The sequence below is a fragment of the Anguilla rostrata genome, chromosome 3 (assembly GCF_018555375.3).
Source record: "Anguilla rostrata isolate EN2019 chromosome 3, ASM1855537v3, whole genome shotgun sequence".
Lineage (NCBI taxonomy): Eukaryota > Metazoa > Chordata > Actinopteri > Anguilliformes > Anguillidae > Anguilla > Anguilla rostrata.
The window spans coordinates 52,907,188-52,927,548 of NC_057935.1; the positions used below are offsets into that span (position 1 = coordinate 52,907,188).

Consider the following 20,361-nt stretch of genomic DNA (forward strand, 5'->3'; position numbering starts at 1 on the left):
GGATCGTTTTCAAGGATTATTTTTTATTTCTGCAGCAGGTAAATAGGGCTACTTTGAAGATGGAACTACAGATGAAATACTTAATATTTAAATGTTATGTCACTGGTAGTGAATATCAGTTACAAATTACATTTCCGCATTTCTGAGCATGACAGTGAGCAAACCAATTTGGCAGCAATGTCAGCACACTGCCATTGCTAGACCTGATAGTAAATTCAATTTATTACATCGCTAGAGAGCAAGAAAGGTTGATATTTTTGCTGGTTGTAAAAGAAGTTAAAATTTATGAAATAAGAAATTGCTTATTTTTTTTTGAATAGGGACAGGGATAGATTAATTTCCAGTTTAAAAGTCAGTGGAATATTTACACATGTTCCATGACGTTTGCATGATGTTCCAGAATTAATATTTTTTCAAGGTTTTTTCAAGACTGTCGCTGTGTGCTTTGGAAAGCAACACCCCCAAAACAATTACACCTAGTTCTCCTGACCTGGGCCTCACAAAAATCACTCTGAAACTAGAATATGCTTCCACCACTACATTTCATTACTTTCCTACTTCCCAGCGCTTTAGACTATAGTATATAGTGCTTTTAAAAGGGAAACAAAGGAAGCAATTGATACAAAAGCCTTTTGTATATGATGTCTCAGTAATACGTACTGCTGACAAGGAGAGAATATTAGAAGTATTCAACAAAGTCAAGGGTGATTTTAAAGTCTTTGACAGCTCTTTCTATTAAAGAGGGACACTGGTCTGCTTTCAGTGCATAATCGGCAATAGCTTGCCAGAACAAAAACATTTGGACTGGACTCTTGACTCAACTCCTTGACAAAATGATCATAGGTCTCAAGAGTCACATTATTGAAGGAACATATTGACTAAAACAAATAGGTTTAACTGATGAGATAAAAACAGGTGGGCTTTTACTGCAAATTGACACTCAAAACATTCCATATGTATTGCTTTTAGAGCTAACAATTTTAAGGTGCTAACAAATTACCAGGTCACTTTTTCTTTAGTTTTCCTTAAGAAAACCCTTCTGAAACCCACAGTAAATGTTTCACTGGAATGTTCGTTTGCACTTTTGGATGTAATATAAACAAATTAAAATCATAATATGGTCATTACCTTGTAATTGTATTAAGCGTGCAACAGCCTTAAACAGAAACAAACCAAAACAGGAATCCTCTAGGCTTCAGTGTGGTAAAATAATTTTCACGAGGAAAATAAAATAGTTTGTTCTATGAGAAAATAAAACCAAGGGAAACCATTTGGATGTAGAAAACAAATGTTGTTTGCTTTGTGTGCACTTGACTCAACAAATCACCTTCCCTGTGGTTCACATTAAAGGATTATTATTAGAGGAACTATTGGCTAGTTTTCCCCAGGTAATAGCCCTGGGTTGTCTTTATTACAAAGCTATTTCATATTTATGGGAGTAAACTTGGATTTGTAGTTTTATGACCCACAAAAGCCGGTTTATCGTTTACTTTAAAACAATCTATTTAACCTTCACTGTTGGAACTTTGTATAACTGCGCCATGTATGAATACGTATGCCCGTAAGTAAAGCAGGAGCTAGATCTTACAGACCTCTCTGGGTTAAACAATCCTTCCCTAATGCGCCTCAGGCCTGTTCTTGCAAGCCGCTTGGAGGAACAGCTCTCCTCTCTGAAAGGGACTCCCCTCTGAGCGACAGCCATGCTCCCTCGATATATTTTGCACATGTCTATAATTTTCACAGGCTGTAAGCGCTTGATGTACCAGACCGGTTGCTTTTTTGCCCGATGAGAAATGAGCAGTCCCGCGGACTGGAACCTTTCCTCCCTGGGTGACGCTGCAGTCGTTTGTGGAGCCTTCGGGCAAAATGGGCTCTGAGACGGTCAGGCTTCCATGCCACACCAGAGGGCTCACCGCTATGATGAAAACCTGTGATTTATCGTGAAAATGCCACTTACGGCCCCATGTTTAAAGATTTAGTTTGATACTGTGTTGTAACAACCCTCTGTTTGGCTTTCATTATGAATATTGGTGTCTGCAAAAATATTATTCTTGGTAATAATAATAATAATATAACAGAGGAACATTGTTTCTAGGGGGAACAAACAGTACAGTACATACACATACATTTACTAAATGGACACCAAAACTACTTGCAAAGCATAGTGAATGGCGCCGATCAGCAATTATTCACTTCATTCATTTCATCTTTGGATTCATCACCATATTCATGAGCTCCTAATTCATCCAGAGACCTCTCCATGGCTCTGCCAGTGATTACCTCTATGGAGGAGCAGAAAGGAACTCAGTTTGTCATAGAACACAGGAGTGATCTATGACAAACCGAGCCACAAAGGGGCTCTAATTAAGCAGCATCCGCCCGTCTGACAAGAACAATGGCTTGAACAATGACTTCTCCTCTCAGGTGTCTGGAAAGCCAGGCAGGGCGAGGCCATAATGGTGACAGGGGAACAGATGGAGTGACTGATGAAGAAGCAAAATGAAAGACAGGGGGGTTTCAAAAATGACTGGAGTGGGGGAAGGAAGTCAGAATCGCACTGCAGCCACTTGGTTGTTTGACTTGCGTTAATGGAAGTGCACTAGTAAAATCGGGCTTTCGGTGTCCTTCCACCTTAACTGTATCATATGTGGCAATCAAGATGACCTTGAAACCAGACAGAGAACGGAAAAGAGCAAGCAAAGGCATAGTCTGGCTGAAAAAAAAACAAAGCTGTTCTACAGTTCAAATGATCATGGGTATAATGGTTATACCCAAGTTAGGTTTTAGGGAAAACTATGGAAAAACCAAAACAGTTGAGAAACTGTATACTGTAAAATGGGGCAGAAGGTCAAAGGAAACAAGGGATAAACAGAGTGAGACGGGCATGAGAGACTTCGGAATGGAGGCGAGAGGCGAAACCAACCTGGGTGAAATATCGCATCCCTGTTGCATGAAGGCCCCCAGGGAGAACCAGAGGCTGTTAAAGATCCCAAAGTCATTCGGCGGGTCTGGGGGTGTTTGAGGGTCTTTCGCTTCGTCATTGTCGTCCAAGTGCCATTCGTAGGGACTGAAGCGGCTGACCAGGAACAGGACTACACTGACTCCAATGTAGGCGAACACGATGCACATCCAGATTTCGTAGGCCAGGGGGTCCAAGAAGGAGAAGACTCCGGGTTTGGACTTCTGCGGCTTCTTGATCATGATAGAGATCCCCAGGCTCATGAAGGGCTTGGAAAAGTCTATGACTTCCTCTCGAACCAGCGTTATGGTTAGTGGTGCTACTGCTATATCAGCCCTCTGGAAACAACAAATAAGATTAATTAAGAGTTCCTATTGGGTATTTTTCACTTTTTCAAAGATGCAGGAAATATTCACTTCAGCAAGTTATTGTTTTGAGGAAGGTAATCAAAAAATGCAAAACTTCAAAACTGATAGTTCAATGAGTTATACATTGTGGCTGAGAAATATTATTATACTGGACGTGTGTCTACATTGCAATGATATTCTGTAGCTGTAACAGTAAATATAGCTACTGAGATTTCGTCAATAATGTCAAATTACATAGAAGTGTTTTCAAGCGGAGAAAAAACCAAACAGAAACCACAATTCACAAACTTTTTGTCAAACTGGAGAAAACACTTGAAAAGTGAAAGAAGAAAACTGCTGCACACTTTGTTTCCAAACAGAGAACATTGATTCACTTAAAGCACCTATTACCGTCGAGCTATTACTTATTGCGTACCAAGATTCAAAACAAGATTCCAGGTATTGTTAGAGAAAAATCAATAAGAAAGCAACTCAGACACAATTAGAACTGGAGACAGAAATGCAGTGTTTGGCCTCAGCCTTCACCTTGCTAACCCTTCTGAGGGCATTGGTGGCAAGCAGCCGAAAGGGGCTTCATGCTCTGCCCCCTTATCGGCACAACCTGCTTATCCACTACAGCATAGAACAATATACACACAATGTTGAAACTAAGGATGCATGGTACAATATCATAAACTGTGATTCATACACAATACAATGTCCAGTGTTAAACTCTAACAATAGGCCGTATTATGATCCAATAGGGACCATATATGCTCTGTAAGAGTTGATTTAACACTAAGCATTTTACTGTGTACTCACCTCATCCCCACCCCTCTAAATCTTGTCCTGCCCAATGTGAAACTAGAAGCTAGAGTCCTGTATCTTTTTTAATTAGAGACTAACTCTCAGTAAGAATGCCAAGAACCAAAACTGTGCAGGAGAACCCATTACGAAACCTTGATTTCTTTTTGCGTTTAAACCAAACGCAACTCCTGCTTCCATAGTCTCAATATAGCATTGCACAATTTGCATATAAATAGCTAATTAAAGGTCTAAATGATTTATTGGTAATGCAGAAAGGTGCCTGGAAGCTTGTACGAGGGATATGAATAATTGGAGATGATCATCTTTCTAACTTTCGATTCTTGGGAGAGAAATATATACATGTAATTTTTTTTCCACCAATGAAATGCCTGTGATTTAAATTACAGCCTACTAAATGATTACTTTGGAAGCAGAATACAGGCATCTGTCAACATCCCTATGCTGTTGCTCTCCATCAGGCCACATTCATTCCATAAAATGGCTACTTTATCATTTGCATTACACTTTTCCTGCCAAGCCTGTGAACTCGTTCCCTGTGAACTCAGCCTCTGCATGCTCTCTCTCTTCTTCTTCTTCTTCCACGTCTCTCTCATGGCATGTTACCAAAGTATGTCCATGTGAGAGAGGAATAAATTGTTCACTTGCGAGTGTGGAAGAGAGAAATAAAGAACTGGTATATTAACAGGAAAACACGACTGCAGCAAACGTACTGTATTTGATTTAACAAACGCAAGCCTTTCGCTTTAGACTGTCATTCGCGAAGGACATCCTTTTATGGCCTCATAGACTGCAGAGCTGGACAATGCTCAGGAAAACTGCGTTTCCACAAGGTTAACTTCACTGAGAAAATTCCTAAAATGAAAATAAGACCCGAAGGGCTGATCGTTGTTTCTGCTTCAGAGATGCAAACACGTACAAAATGATGTGTGCGCGCGCTTGTGTGTGTGTGTGTGCGTGTGTGTCTTGTTGTTGTTGTGACTGCTTAATCCTGACAAGGTGTTCAAAAAGGCTCAATCGATATTGACTTTAATAAGGCAATAAAGGCCACTTTCAGACACGACCTTTAAAAAGACAACTAAAATCAAATTAATTTACTGGTCAAAAGGTCAGAAGCAATAGGCACCATTTCTCCTGGCCGGCTGTGAAAATTTGAAAGCTGTTTGGAGGCAAGCTGGGCCGGGCTGATGGGGGATATTTTTCTCGTTATGGGGCGGGGGGGGGGGGGGAGCAGACTGTTCCATTTTGAGGATCATTTTTGACCGTTAGCGCATCAGACCAGGCAATCTCTCCCGCTGATGGTTAAGGAAATTGAACAGATGAGAAAACCAAACCCTCATGCATTTTGGATACGCCGCCCGAGCCACAGCCGCCCGGCGCGGAGACGTGACAATCATTTCAGCCGACTTCCAAGGTGTTTACGGAGGCTGAGCACTTTCGGCAATTTGGAACCGGTCCTGTCCCACAATAGAATGTCATTTCCGACCGCGTGTCGTCGATACAGGAAAGAGCTCCCGCCGTCTTTGCCAAATTCCAATTTGAATGTCTCGGTTCTTACGCGTTTTCCCTCAGAGCACCTGTGACGAAGCATGTCAGGTATGCAAAGTTTCATTTTCAATCTACTGAACACGCCGGCCACGTGGTTGCTAAAAGTAACTAGGTGACCTCATCTTGTGATGGAGAACTTAACATTTAACAAAAAAACTCACATCTTCATAATCTCTGTGACAATGCTGCACTGTTGCTTCTGCCGATCTACCCTGAGGGGTTTCTTTGAACAATGTTCTTCCAGCCATGAACGTAATGGTTCCCCAGAAGACCTTGTAGTTTAATGACGAGTTTAAAAAGGGAGTATAACGTGTGATTAGCACTTACCCCATACACCAGTTCACCCACCATCCCGTTCCACGTTTTGGTCTCTGGGTCCCTGGCGCCATACTTTCCGTCCATTACAATGGACAGTTTGTATTTGATCCCCACGTGTTTCGCGATCTCAGAAGCTAAATCGACACAGTAGCCTTCATACTTGTCGTTCCCTTCCAGGTGCATGTGGTTTTTCTTGTACATCACGTATGGAGCTTCCTGTTAACCAAACACAGGCCCATTTATCATCGCATGTTTATGAGCCGCCCCATCCGCAGCAGATCCAAACCCCTCCCAAAACCATGGTCAGTCACATGCCAGCATGCTCAGACAACCCACCGCACAACAGCACCACTCTGGTGGGGGGAGGGGGGGGTGAGGGAGAACGCCCCACTGTACACAGGTGCTGTGCCTGATTCAAAGGCAAATGCAAGAAGGTCGCCTGGCTGCACCGCGGAGCCAAAAGAAGGAAACGCTCTGTGCACAGGGTTCGAGGAGGGATTTAGGAGCTTTCCCACTGGTGCTTCTTATGCTGTCCTGATTTAAATTCTTTGGCACGGAAGCGGGGTGGGTGGGGGGTGGAGGTCTGGGTGCTGGGGGAGCGGGAGTTGCATTTGCTTTGTACCGGCACAGGGAAGGCTTCCCGTCTCATAAAGTAAATGGCAGTGACTAGAGAGTGGGATTAGGAAGTGCCAGAAGAATTTTCATCATTGTCAAGCACAGTGCATCAATGAGCAGGGAAGCTGCATCATTCCAACTAAAAAAAATACAAATAATAATAACAATAATAACAATAATAATAATAATAATAATAATAATAACAACTCATTATCATAATCCAAAAAGAAAACATCTGTAATGCATACAGAATATGCTGGGAGAGTACTGCGTGCTGTTCTCATTTCAAATGCTAGGTGCAGCTTTTCAAAAATGATAACATCACCATTGCTGAACAAAAGGATCGCTGACAGAGAAGAAGACATGCCCCACAGGAGCCAAGAACAGTTAGGATGCCACCGGGAAAAGCAATGGTCTGTTTGTTCTGTGCTGAATGCATCCTTTTACTCCCCTGTTCAGCTAACAATCCCAGCTAATTAGCTGTACTCATGTTACTTCATTGATGGGAATCTAGGAGAGCTTTTAAGAATCCTCAGACGAGCACATCTGCTCTTAAAGGACATGTGCAAACAGAACTGGGCCATCTGCAGTGAAACACCACACAGGGCCTTACGTTTTCTAAAGACTCTACGTTACTCTTCAATTCTTGTTCAGAATTAAACAGCTACTGTAGCATATTAGTGTGAAGGTGAAATCACAATTATGCTCATTACGCTTGGCTTGCAGAATGACACTTTAACACAAGCCCGTTTTTCTTTTAAGAATATCCATTGATTTGTAACAGGAGGACAATATCATTTCACATTTCACCTTCATTTCAAGGCACTTTGCTGACACTCCACTGTCTCTACTGACCACCACTGGATATTCGTACAGATATGGGATGTCAGTGGGTATTAGGTATCAGCGAATGACATCTAATAGGATACTGAGTATCAGCACAGAGGTCATACTTCAGAACAGAACTCTTCTGGACAATGCAAAATAGATTTGAGCAAGGAGATACTGCGGAAACAAGAGACCAGAGTCTCAGGTTTCACAGCTTATTCAATCCCTCCTGCAAATGTTGGTTATTTTGCTTTGCCGCAGACAAACCATTGCGCTTTTTTTTTTCAGTCGTCACTTGCTTCTTTGATCAATCCCGTGTCATTGACCATTTACTTGATGAGGAGAATTGATGTTTACTTACGTATACACGGTATGGTTTTATTTGATGGAGAAAATGGTACCGTTACCATTACCAAATGCCGTTATTGTGATGTCACTGCTACAACAGGCCACTGAGGTATACAAAATCAAAATGCTTTGTCACCCACACGGATACAGTTAAAACACTCGTGAGCCGACTGTTTCAAAGTGTAGTGAGTGGGTGGAAAGCAACACAAAAAGCATTTTTTGTTCTACCCGCCCAGGACAGAATGTCTGAGTCTTGGAGTCAACACCTTGACCTTGAGTGGCAGAATTCTAGTGACACGTTTAAAACTGCATGGGAAGTGTACCATAATAGTAGTGACCACAATTGTTCGGTTTTCCACTGACGACGATTCGTTGGTGACCTGCTGATCCATAATATAAACGAATCTTTCAAATTCGTTCCAGTACCCGATCTGAAAGTGGACAAACACAATCGTTATTATCGACAAAGCTGACGTTCCATTATTCACTTTTTGCAATCATTTCTTTTTTTTCACTCCCGCACTCTTCCCTCCGCCAGTGGACGAGGAGGTAGGAGTTCAGGGTCAAACCAGGGCAGGGAACAGATCTGCGGAAACGCGCTCAGTAAAACAGCCTTTGAACATTTCCCTCAGTTCCCGCTGCGTCTTTAAGACGCACGGAGAATGTAGCGGAGTAGCGTGATAGCGCTAAATAGCGCCGCGCTCGCCGCTACTGACCTCGCGCGCGGATGAGAGGGGCCGCTTTAAGTGGCACGAGCTCCTGGCGGTTCTTTCGCGCTGTTCGCGCAAAAAAAATCCCCGCCTGGAGTCATTTTCATCTCTGTGTGCGCGATCCCCGCTTTTAGCAAGAAATGGCGGCATGGGGTTGCATGACAACAACCGTTTGATGCCGGCCGCTAACTCTCCCTAACAAGCGAGCTGCTTCAGAGGAAAGAGCCCTTTCAGCACATACCCAGTGTGACTTTTTCGTCCTCACACATGTCACCAAAACTTCCTAACATCTTCAAGTTCTGTTTTATAAGAACCCATTTCAGGTGCGCACTGCGTGCTGGTTCAACACTGCTAGTGGAACATCGACATTAAATATAAATGAAAATATTTCATAGGAAAATATCCTTTCCGTCTAGCCTTTGGTTTATTTCTCATGAGCCCTTTATGCTCAAGGCAGGGCACTGGCCACACTCGGGCCCTTTACCCACAATGCACTGTGGATCATGTCCATCTCACAAAACCCTGCAGTGGAGAGTGGCAGATCACTAAGGTGGCACGGGCTGGCAGAGCCTCAGGTGAACAGCGGGGAAACGCCACACCTCATGCATCACAGCTGACAGCAACCACACGTCCTCCTCACACAAACCGCAAACTGAATGGCAATAGGCACTGACTGAGAGAGACTGGACACTGGGACCGAGATGCTAAGTGATAATCCATAACTTGAGTGCCAGTGGACAGTATACTGTCCAGTCAAATTTAACTAATCTACGCTGTCCAGGAAAACACTTTTATAGCAAAACTATAATGATATTATTGTAGAGTAAAATCTCTTTTTAGTTGGTTTTTTGTAAGGGCTGTTTCCTTAAGTTATTCCCTGCAACATATAATTTATTTAAAAGTAGATAAATTGACTGATTAAAAATGAAAAGGAGACTATTCTAGTTTGCAAACAAAGGCGAAACTACAGCCAAAAGCACAAGCCTGCCTCCTGTACAGATTCCGCAGGGAAAAGCGACTGAGCCGTTTCAGTTTCCATGCCGATGATCAGCGGGTCTGGAAGATGGCAGTCACCCCACAGAAAACATTTTACAGCGGAAGGGGCGAACGGGGCTACATCAACAAGCGATTTTCTTTTTTAAAATTTTTTTATACAAGACTACAAAATCAAAAAAAAAAATCTAATGTGAAGCAGATGTTGTATTTGTTGGGCCTGTTTCTTCAAGGATACATGTTCTTGTACAAACACAGGACAGAGAGAGTGTTTTGCTATAGGTCATGGACAACCACTCCTAAGTGAAGGCCGGTCTTATGCTGGTGATGTGGGGACAGTCACCACTGTACTCCCGTGCTTACCTTCCGCGGTCCGCCTGTTTTCATCTCATACACGTCAACCGTGTAGTTTGATCTTCGACCAAAGCTGTCAAACTGGATATTCCCTGTCATACCTTGTACTTGGACCTGCCATGTAGCAACAAAGAAAAACGTAATAACACACACACACACACACACACGCTCGCACGCGCACAAGTGCGCAGGCTCACATACACACACACAGTTTTGTTTGTTCACTTTGCAACGCGTCAAAATGAATACTGACAGCACTGGGGAGAAAGGAAAATGTTTGCGTGTGGTATTTTTGAGGATGGCCTCTGATACGTTCCGTTAACATTGCGGTGGCGCAGAAGGATATGACTTTGTCAGTTTGCGTTGGTGTGGACTGGGGCAGAGTCGTCACTCCTACCATTTTGAGGGCTCGCTCAATGTCGATGCCCTGGCTCCAAGGGACTGCGGGGTTGGCCAGGCAGTCCCCCGCGCTCCCTCTCCTGGACACGTCCACCCTCTGCCGGCGCAGGTAGCGGAAGGCTTCGGCGATCACCAGGATGGCGTCGTGGGTCAGCGCCGATGTATACTGAAAAGAAAAGGTCATGTGTAGTACAGTCCATATTGTGTCATCTACTTACAGTGCGTGCTGTGCAGTGCACATATCTTATGTTTACATGGAAATATTTTCTTTATATGAATTTGCTATATCCATCCACATTTGCTATATAATAATATAAGCTAACAGGGAACAAATCTGCTATAAAAGACATAGCGGCTACACTGTCTGTATGTCTCTACAATACACATCTGGCACATGCATCTTCAATATCTATACACTAGCGTTGGGAAGTTTGATTCTAAAAAATGAAGCAGAATGTTCAAGTCAGTACATCAAAATGAATTTTGGAGTTTTTGAGTTGTTCAAGTTACTTTCTCAGACATAACAAAATAAAAAAATAAAAAAACACTTGCTCTGTCAAATATATGATTACATTTTTATTTCTGCCTGTCTGGCTCAAGCTGGAGTCACTCACAGCTTGTAACAGGATGTAGGTGCCTGACACAATGCACTGTAACAGGTGGAAGAGATTGCATTTCACTTTTCCTGCTTAGGTACTGCATCTCTAAAAAGACATCTGCTCTTTAGCAGCAAGAAAAGTGTCTTTATTCAGCACAATGCAAGGACGTCTTTCCCACACACAGAAAACTCGGTGTGAATTTACCCTTAGTTCAATAACTATCTACTCAGAAGCTACTGCTAAGCACACTTTACTATAATACTTGAACATTTTTAGCAACTGTAACAACATCTATTCTGCAATATCAGTGTTAATCTTGCTGCACGGCCTAAGACTCTGGGAAAGTGGGTGGTGTTAACTCTATTGCAGCAGCAGTCGCTACAGTATGAGCCTTGAAAGCCTTCAATGATGATGAGATCCCAGCTGCGCAGTTGCATAAAATGTTAAGACAGCTGGAATAAATTACTCAGTATGTAAAATACATAGGCTACGTACATTTGTTGGTGTAACCAATTAATGATTATATTATACAATTAATGACTATGCTGTTTGTAAGGAGAAGCTAAATAACAGCCGGCTAGCCTGCTTCCATTGGGTTTTGTAATGAGAAAGAGCCCATTTTCTAATTTATTTTTTTCACCAAATGAGGTGAAAAGTTCATACTATCATCAACACTGTCATTAACATCCTTATAAACTTCCCTGTCACAACATTTTTCAAAAACCTAAATACCTTATTTCGCTGCTCGTAGCAGACATAAGCTACATACACTCAGCGAGTCATTCCTCTTTCAGCCGGCCACTTTTTGAGTTCTGTACGAATCGAATCTTTCAGTACATTTCGTTCATCAAATCCTCCAGTACATTCAGTGTAATCAGTACATTTTGTTCATCGAATCTTTCAGCACATTCAGTACCATCACTACGTTTCGTATGAGTCGTTACTTCATAATTTTCAGAAGATTAACAAATTGAACAAAACAAACGAAAGACTGGTCTGACATGCTTACACTCCAGCACAGTCTATATGAGTGATTTCATGTCACTGATTTAATGACATAGATAGTATTTGCAATGCCCAAAGTGCAAATACGAACAAATCCTGTTTGTATAGTGATTGCATGTATCCCTGATGCTTACACTTTGATAATTTAATGAAATGTCTTGCCATTATGTCCATATTAGTATGTAGCATAGAGGCATACAGATTCAATTTTTAATGTTCTATTTTGTTTCAATCTTTATTAATTGTGCTTCATGCAATTATAGAAAATTATTGAAAATTAATTTAAAACATTATACATTTTAAATTACTGAAAATGTATAAAAAAACATCAGATATATTTTGAGGGCATCTGCTCAAATAAAGGTGTGCCATCTGGATCATACATAGTATACAAACATGCCATAGCTAAAACACATCTCATGTATGTACAGCACAATACTAGCATCTGCTATTGTACATTTTTTTTACATCATTTTTTACTCTGCCAAGCATAACTGAATTCACAGACACACAGCAACACTTTGGTGCGTATGTGTATATTTGTGTGTGTGTGTGTGTGTGTGTGTGTGAATTTCTACAGTAATAATAATTACCTCAGGAGCAGCAGACATTAAGAAGATAATTCCGCCGAGAAAGAGACTTCAATTAGCGGATAAACGGATAAAAGAAAGATAAACCATGCCATTAGAAAGAAGAACTTAAGCTCTTTTAAGACTGAATGAAATACCTAAATTGTGTCGAAGCTCGAGGCTTTGATTTGTATTATCCAAAATAAACAGTCTGTTTGCATGCATATTAATGTGAAATACCGCAAAACAACAGAGGAGAAAAAATTGTTCATTAATTAATGTCAAATTAACTGCTGAGCCAGTTGTGCTGGGGACGGGAGGCGATAAGACGGCAGCACCCAGTCGCATCCAAAGCCACTGGGTATGCGACAGCTTCAGGTGTGCAGTGCAGAGAGAGAGAAAAGGAAAAAAAGTTTTTTTTTTTTTGTCTGCTTTTGAGGCGCCTTCCCAGCATTCAGCGTGATTTTAAATGGGAAATGTGTTTTGTAGCAGAAACACGAAACCGCTGGAAGACCTTTCTCAGTGCTGCATCACTCTTTTCGAATGATAAATCTCAGGGATGTGAAGTACTGACAGCAGCTGAAAACTGATTAATTGCTCCATTCCGCAGAAATTTCGCGAAAAATAACACTGCCTGTCAGAATGGGTTCTTGCAGTGCATTGTGTAGCAGACAGAGGAAGAACAGCAGTGTGCAGTGTATGTATGTGTGTGTGTGTGTGTGTGTGTGTGTGTGTGCATGTTTGGGCCTTGCAGTAGGGAGACATCCTTTCCTTTATCAATAAATATCATTATCCCATTTTCTTAAATCCAATTTTAAATGGATCATTCCTGCAGCATTTATGGTTGCCTGTACACTTATGCGCAAATAACAGACCTCTGGAGAAATACTGTAGTGAAGAGGTTTCTACATATCCAGTCTACCCTTAATAATAACAGGCTTTGTATAGTGGCAATGGCCCTTAATTAGTTTCTGCTTTTAACATCCTTCCTAGCAAGTTTCCATTCAAAGAAAACCTGATTAGCATAATAGCCGTTTCTTTTTAAGAGACAAAGCTGCCACACAAGGTGAGACTTTGAAGTGAATTGTCTTTCGTTCGTTTGATTTTTTATTTTGAAGAGCTCATAATGCAAGGCTATCTTAATATTCAATGCCCTACAAGTTGTGAACAAAATGCAAATGACATTTCACTGTCTGGATGTAGCTTCCTGAAAACAAGGATTGGAAGGGAACCTCAGCATGCATGTTTTCTGCCCTTCCAGAAAGACACATGTAGACTGTCAGCAATGTTATTGAGACTACATTCAGCAAATAAGGATTATGACAAAAAGGAGTTTGATTTTGTTTTCAGGCATTTCAGTATGTTGGCATGAAGGATTAAAAAAATTCATGACATGGCCCTCAACTTCTGCAATTCACATAATGGGTAGGGAACTGGTCTTGTAACCAAAAGGTCACAGGTTCGATTCCCAGATTCCCAGGACACTGCCGTTGTACCCTTGAGCAAGGCACTTAACCTGCATTGATTCAGTATATATCCAGTTGTATAAATGGGTGCAATGTAATGCTATGAAAAACAGTTGATCTGGATAAGTGCGTCTGCTAAATTCCTGTAGCGCAATGTAATGCAAATTTCAACTCAAAGCTCCTCTTCGGTCAACACTGCCTTCCATTCCACTCCTAGGCCTACCCACTTCTCTTCCTTTTCCCTGCTTTCCTTCTTTCTCTTTTATAAACTGTACTGTTGTTCATGTATGTCACTTTCTTTTGTTTTTCTAGGTGACGTGTTGTTTTTTTTTATCCCTTGTTTAACTCTGTTAAGCAAAATTGGATTTGAGAAAGGCGCTATAAAAATAAAACTGATTATATGATTGTATTATCAAAACAGAAAAAGCAAACAGAACAATTTAGGTACGATGGTTTAGCTGAAATTATTTCCATCATAAATTCAGCACAGAAATTCTCTGTTTTCTTTAGTATACATTTGAACATATTTACAGTGATAACTTGCATCAATTTATTTGTGACACAGGAAAGCAAATGAATCCAGCCTGCACATTTCTCACAGAATATTTCCCTTGTGATGTATCCTCCTGAGACCTGGCAGAAAAACGTTTTAAGTATTCTCATTTTTTTGACATAATACCAAGTGTCTTGGATGACAAAAACATACAGTGAAAATATTTTCAACAATACAATTTTATTTTTTACTGAATATCGCTTGCAGTGTACACAGTAAAATGTTCAGTATTAAATAAACTCTTACAGAGTACATATGGTCCCTATTGGACTCATCTGTACCTCCGTTAGAGTTAAATTACTGTAACACTGGACATTTTGCTGTGTAGTTTCCTGCATAGCAGAATATATGGTTCTTGACATTAAGACCAGAGCCTCATGTCCCCTACAGGGGACAAAGGGACAGAATCATCGGGTCAAAGGAGAATATGAAACACAGATCACAAGTTTTCTGACAAATTACTACCAAGTTCAAAGGTGGGAACTACTCTAAATGCACTTGCTAATTTAATTAATCTAGCCTAATTACTTAATTTAGCACTGTTTACCAGCCTCCTGTCAGGCTTGACAACATGTCCAATTACAGCTTTCCTTTAAACAGAGATAATTTATTTATGAGGGCCAAGGAGTAAAAAGCAACCAGTAATTCACCTTGTCAATCAGCAAGAAAAATGGACTTATTAATCATTACAAAATGAACAAGTGGGTGACAAAAATGCTTCTCCCTGAAGTTATAGACTGTTTGCACATAGTTTTATCTCTAAGTACCCAAATATGTAAATATCTAGTAGCTTCACTTATGGTTTTCACTGGATTTACAGTATGTAAGGTTGAAAGATAACTACAGGTAACAACAGATTAGGACAACTATTTACATATAGCTGACCAATATTAATAAATGATTATTATACTAATATTCATATTATTATCACTCATATTATTAATACATTGTATTTATAAAGCTAATGCACATAGCTTGGCTTCTCAACTATGTCCTGCATGAAAGAACACAGATGAGATGCAGATGAATGGCACTCATCTGTACCTGTGTATTTAAATCAGCTCCTCTCAGGAAACATGTTACAAGGCCAGAGACTAAATACGCATCTTTAATAAACATGACCAACCCAAACAAAGAACTGAAAAGGGACTACGTTGTTTAAGTGTGGGCTCCATTTTTCTTTTAATATATGCATCTTTGAAAAAATGATATTTCATTTTAAGTGTATTAAGGTAGCTAATTCCTGGGCATAACTTTTGTCTTTCAAAGAAAAAAATAGGAAAAAGAAACAATTAAAAGGCAAGGCTACTGTCACTATTACTGCCACTCTAAAAGACACACGGGTACCCATCTAGCAAAGAGCAGGTTAATGTAAAAAATGAAAGTATAAAGTATAAAAAGATATATCTCATTTAATTATTATAATTTTTTTTGCATGAACGGTTAATAAATGTCTCTCAGCTTAGTATGCTTTGCACAAACAACATATAAAGCTGCATATCCAACACTACCTTGGACAAGAGTGTCTGTAAATGAGCAGGCAAGTAAAATTATGACGCACTTCCTGAAATATAAATCGATTCTATGTAGCACACACAGTATCCATCTTCCGGCACCTTCGCTTACAAAAAAGAGACCTGTGTAGGATAATAGTAATGAATGTCTTTCTATGATCTTCAATGGGATTTTAGATCAAAGAGTGAAACTGTGGGTCATGTACATGTAATATGAAAAGGGAAATATACATCAGATATGTCAAATTTGCACACATAATATAGACAGAACGTCAGTATTCGGAAGAAAAAAAATGTACATGAAAGCTTAACTGAAAAAAAAAATGCTTTCATTCTTGGTTATGATTACCCTTCATGACATTACTACCATAAAAGCAAATCGTTTCAACGCGTTTATTTCAGCGCAACGTGTTCAATCTGCGCTGCTCACGGCTTTAAGATATGCGGTACTGCCACAGTATCGCTTTTGCTCTCTCAGTGTTAAAATTCCTGTTGGTGCCGCGGTACTGCAGCAGCAGTTTCTACTTTCAGGGGAGGGGGGAGAAGCCTTTTAATTTTCAGACTTACTCAGGCCGTATCAGAGCTGGCAAATCAGCCAACATTAGGGATTATGGGCCATATCAGTGTGCTGCCAGCAGCTAGCTACTGCATTTCCTTTCACCAGTTATGTTGTTCATTAACTGTGTGTAATTCGGAGACTGCATTGTTTCAGGCCTGCTCCCCTGCATGGCTTTGTGTACCTCAATAAATTCAAAATAAATCGCAAGGCTTGAGCACTGGGTTACACTGAAATACTCTGGATTACTAAATAAACACATTGTGGTTAGAGTGAATCCACGCCTCAGAGACAATAATCTAACATCTGAATTTTAATTAATGAAAAAATCAAGCCATCAGCCCCACGGCCATCCATATGCATCTAAAAATGTTCATCTTTATTAAAATCAGTTGGGAAGGAAAATCACATTCGCCACTTATCTAAAGCAGTCTCGCCCACACAACTTTCCCTCTACAATTTTCCCTCAAGACCAGACTAGGGTCATTCGTTAGCCACAGCACCATGACAACACTTAATCAAGCATCCCTTGATCATTCTCTAATTAGATGTAAATTAAAGCTTGGAAAATATCTCCGGCTGAGATTTGGCCTGAGTATCAATATATTGATCTTCATGCAGGCCGGAGAGCACCGAGCGGCATGATGGGATTGCTGGAAAGGTTGCGTGGGACAGGGCTGGGAGAGATGCAAAAGGAAGGAGAGAGAGATGGAGATAGAGATAGGTATAGAGAGAGACAGAGAGAGCGGGTAGGGGAAGGAGAGGGAGACAGAAAGGAAGAGAAGCAGGCCAAGGAAGAGGAATACATAGAAATAGATTTAAAGACAGATAGAGAGAAAAGAGGCAGAGAGGCAGAGGCAGAGAGGAGGTAAGAGGCAAAGGTATAATGAGAACGAATGAGAGAGGGAGACAAAGATAAGAATGTACGAAGAGACAGCTACACAAATAGTGACACTTACAACAGATAGTAAGTGAGGGAGACAGAGGCAGAGGAAGCACATGTTCCTTGTGAAAAGGATGAAGCTTTTCTCTGAGAGACGAGCGAGTGGTACCTTCAGTGGTGTGTTCCTGGCCTCGGGGAACTCTCTCTCGTCCAGACGATCCCAGCGCTGGAGGAACTGCTGCACAATGGGGTTTTCAGGGTTTATTATCTGAAACCCTGTTATATTTGCTCCACCCAGAAAGACCTTATCCAGGCTCACGTTAGTAAAGCCCTAGGACCAGGAGAGATAGAGAGAGAGAGAGAGAGAGAGAGAGAGTGAGAGAGATAGAGAGAGAGAGAAGGGAAGAGATAGAATCTAAATCCAAGACCCAAGACATTGGAGAAGATGAAAACACAGGGAAAATAAAGCACAGTGGTTTTCGAATACACCAAATACAGGAAATTTCATGTTTTTCACCTTTGATCTCAAATTCTGTGTCCATTTTCTTTTTATTTTAATGGAAAATGTCTACTCTGACCTCTCATATGGACAATGGGCAGTGTGCCAGAGAAGGCAGCAGCAGAAAAATAAGATTGCACGAACTTACATTTTCATGGCATGTAAATTCTTCTGGGAACACACAAATGCCCTTGGTGGGGTTTAAATACACACAAATGCACTGTGACATTTCTGACAACTCTCCAATTCCAACTCTGATTGAATTCTGTGTTGTTGACTGGGGCTATAATGTGGCTTGACATAATATAGCATGGATGAAGGGAAGAGATTTGTGGAAGGAAGAAATGAAAACTCACCAGAGATAGCCCCCCGTCATCACCACAGACCGCACTCCGCTCAGTAAATCAACTATTTGTCTTTTTAGCCCTCACAGTAATCAAAATATAGACACGCTTCTATCCAATATAAAATTTACTCTTTTATACATACATAACATATGTTTAAAAACACACCGTGCATTATCAGAGTATGGCAAATTTGAAAATGCCTATTAAATTTGTGTTTACATAAATGTATTAACCTAACCAACTCAAATGCTTCCAGAATATTGTGGAAGATTCTGGTTAAATTCCTATTTGGGTGTGACATAATGTTGCGATGACAGTGCTTCCAGGCCTCATACCATATTTATTGTTAGCCATGCAGAAACAAAATGGAGAATACTGCTCAAATTATTAGTAATTTTGAAAACAAAAGTATTGGAATGGTAGACTGGGTTTTTACTAACATTGCTGATGAAAATATAAATGAATGACCTTCCACAATTCCATCTTTAAATTAACTAGCCAAACTGAATACTAATCTTCAGGCTGTTTCAGAATTATTCCTGTGATTTAAGGATGTTCAAGGGTTGTCCAGGAGACTTTCTACAAATGTTCTGAGAACAAAAAATTCTTATTTGGGAACAAGGTAGCTGACCAACTGACTGCTCAACTCTCATTTGTAGAGACAACCTGGGCAATAAAAGTGAGTATGGAATGCAAGGGATTGTAAATCCAATCTGATGTAGGGGTGATGATCAGATGATGTCCACCTGAGAAGATTTTGTGAGACTTGACCAGTACACGAGGGCTAACACTTTCAAAAGTACCAAAAGATATTTAATGACCACAGCACGGACCTTGGTTTTATTTCTCTCAGAAGGGAGGTATGTTCTACACCACAGTGCCTCAACAGTGTTCTGGGGTACTGGATTTCTTATTATCCAGCAATAGCTTTGTTTCCTCGGGAGATTGCACATCCAAGTACTAACCAAGACCTTGATTAGCTTCTGCAATTTGATATGAGAATGCCACAGGATAGTATAGTGGCTAGAACAGAAAATGTGCAACATTTAGCTTTAACAAACAGACCCAGATCTGTGTAAGACCCATGATATATATTTTCCCCTACCCCCTTATTAAAGCAAATGGCTCATGAGTATAAATGTGTGTGAACAAACACTAATGCAAAACTGCACTCACCAGGTTGGCCAGAATGTAGTGGTAGCCACGGCTGTTCTTGCCCAAGGCCACAACCTGTGGGAGTAAGAGCAATTTCAGTAAGATTCAATTCAGATATATATTCCATAAGCATTTCAAAGAAACCTGGAAAAGCCATAACATGATGATAAAAATAGCCTAAAGTTATTACACAATAAAGAAAATTAATATAAAAAAAAAAATTCATTATGTAATGACCATAGGCTATTTGTATCATGTTACAGCTTTTCAGTTTGAATATTTTGCATTGTGTAATAACCATAGGCTATTTGTATCATATATACCCATCCGACCCTTGTATTTGCCATGATTAAACCTATTGGATCATATGCTTATATTATGAGCTATTGGTTCATATATCCATGAACTTTTCTTCGTTGGTGTGGTTGAATGTGACCTTTTGATTGCACAAAAAATGATCTTATATGAGAGCACCAGTGTGTACGCACTATTCCTGTATGCCACAAACTCCAGCACCTGTTATTATGCTGGATCTGTGCATACCTTGTTCAAAGGAACATGGTAGGTTAGCCTCTTTAACTTTACCTCCAGGAAGTAAGTCACCATGGCATTTGAGCTTTTTGTTCCAAATTCATGAAGAAAAAGAATACTTTTGAGAACTCATGTCTTTACTTAAACAGAAAATTTCCAAAATATTGCTCCTACTGCTGCTGCTACTTCTACTACTACTACTACTACTACTAATAATAATAATACAATGGCTCACTGGTCTACCATGTGACAGGTGAGGTCTTCTGTGTTATTTGTACCAAGAGGGTTTTGTGGTGGTTTTAATAATTAAAAGCAAAACTCTGCAGATAAGGGAACGCCTCAATGCCTTTCCAAAACATTGCCAACAACATCTCCAAGGATCGTGGCATGCTCTGAAAACTCTTCGCTTAGCAAATGTAAAAAAGTGTCACATTTATACA

General features: G+C 40.4%; 1 protein-coding gene across 6 annotated transcripts in view; it reads right to left on the bottom strand.

Moving 5' to 3' along the window:
- The window catches only part of gria3b (glutamate receptor, ionotropic, AMPA 3b), a 119,265-nt gene that overhangs the window by 24,678 nt on the left and 74,226 nt on the right, over positions 1-20,361 (bottom strand). For all 6 annotated transcript variants that reach the window (XR_010329082.1, XM_064328181.1, XM_064328182.1 and 3 more), the window contains 7 exons: positions 19,412-19,465; positions 17,559-17,720; positions 10,243-10,410; positions 9,855-9,959; positions 8,112-8,219; positions 6,007-6,213; positions 2,924-3,297 (listed from right to left, as the gene is read on the bottom strand). Coding sequence is in view for 5 of the 6 variants with exons in the window: in XM_064328181.1 (XP_064184251.1) it covers positions 2,924-3,297; positions 6,007-6,213; positions 8,112-8,219; positions 9,855-9,959; positions 10,243-10,410; positions 17,559-17,720; positions 19,412-19,465 (1,178 nt within the window). In the remaining variant the exon portion in view is untranslated. The remainder of the gene's footprint in view (positions 1-2,923; positions 3,298-6,006; positions 6,214-8,111; positions 8,220-9,854; positions 9,960-10,242; positions 10,411-17,558; positions 17,721-19,411; positions 19,466-20,361) is intronic.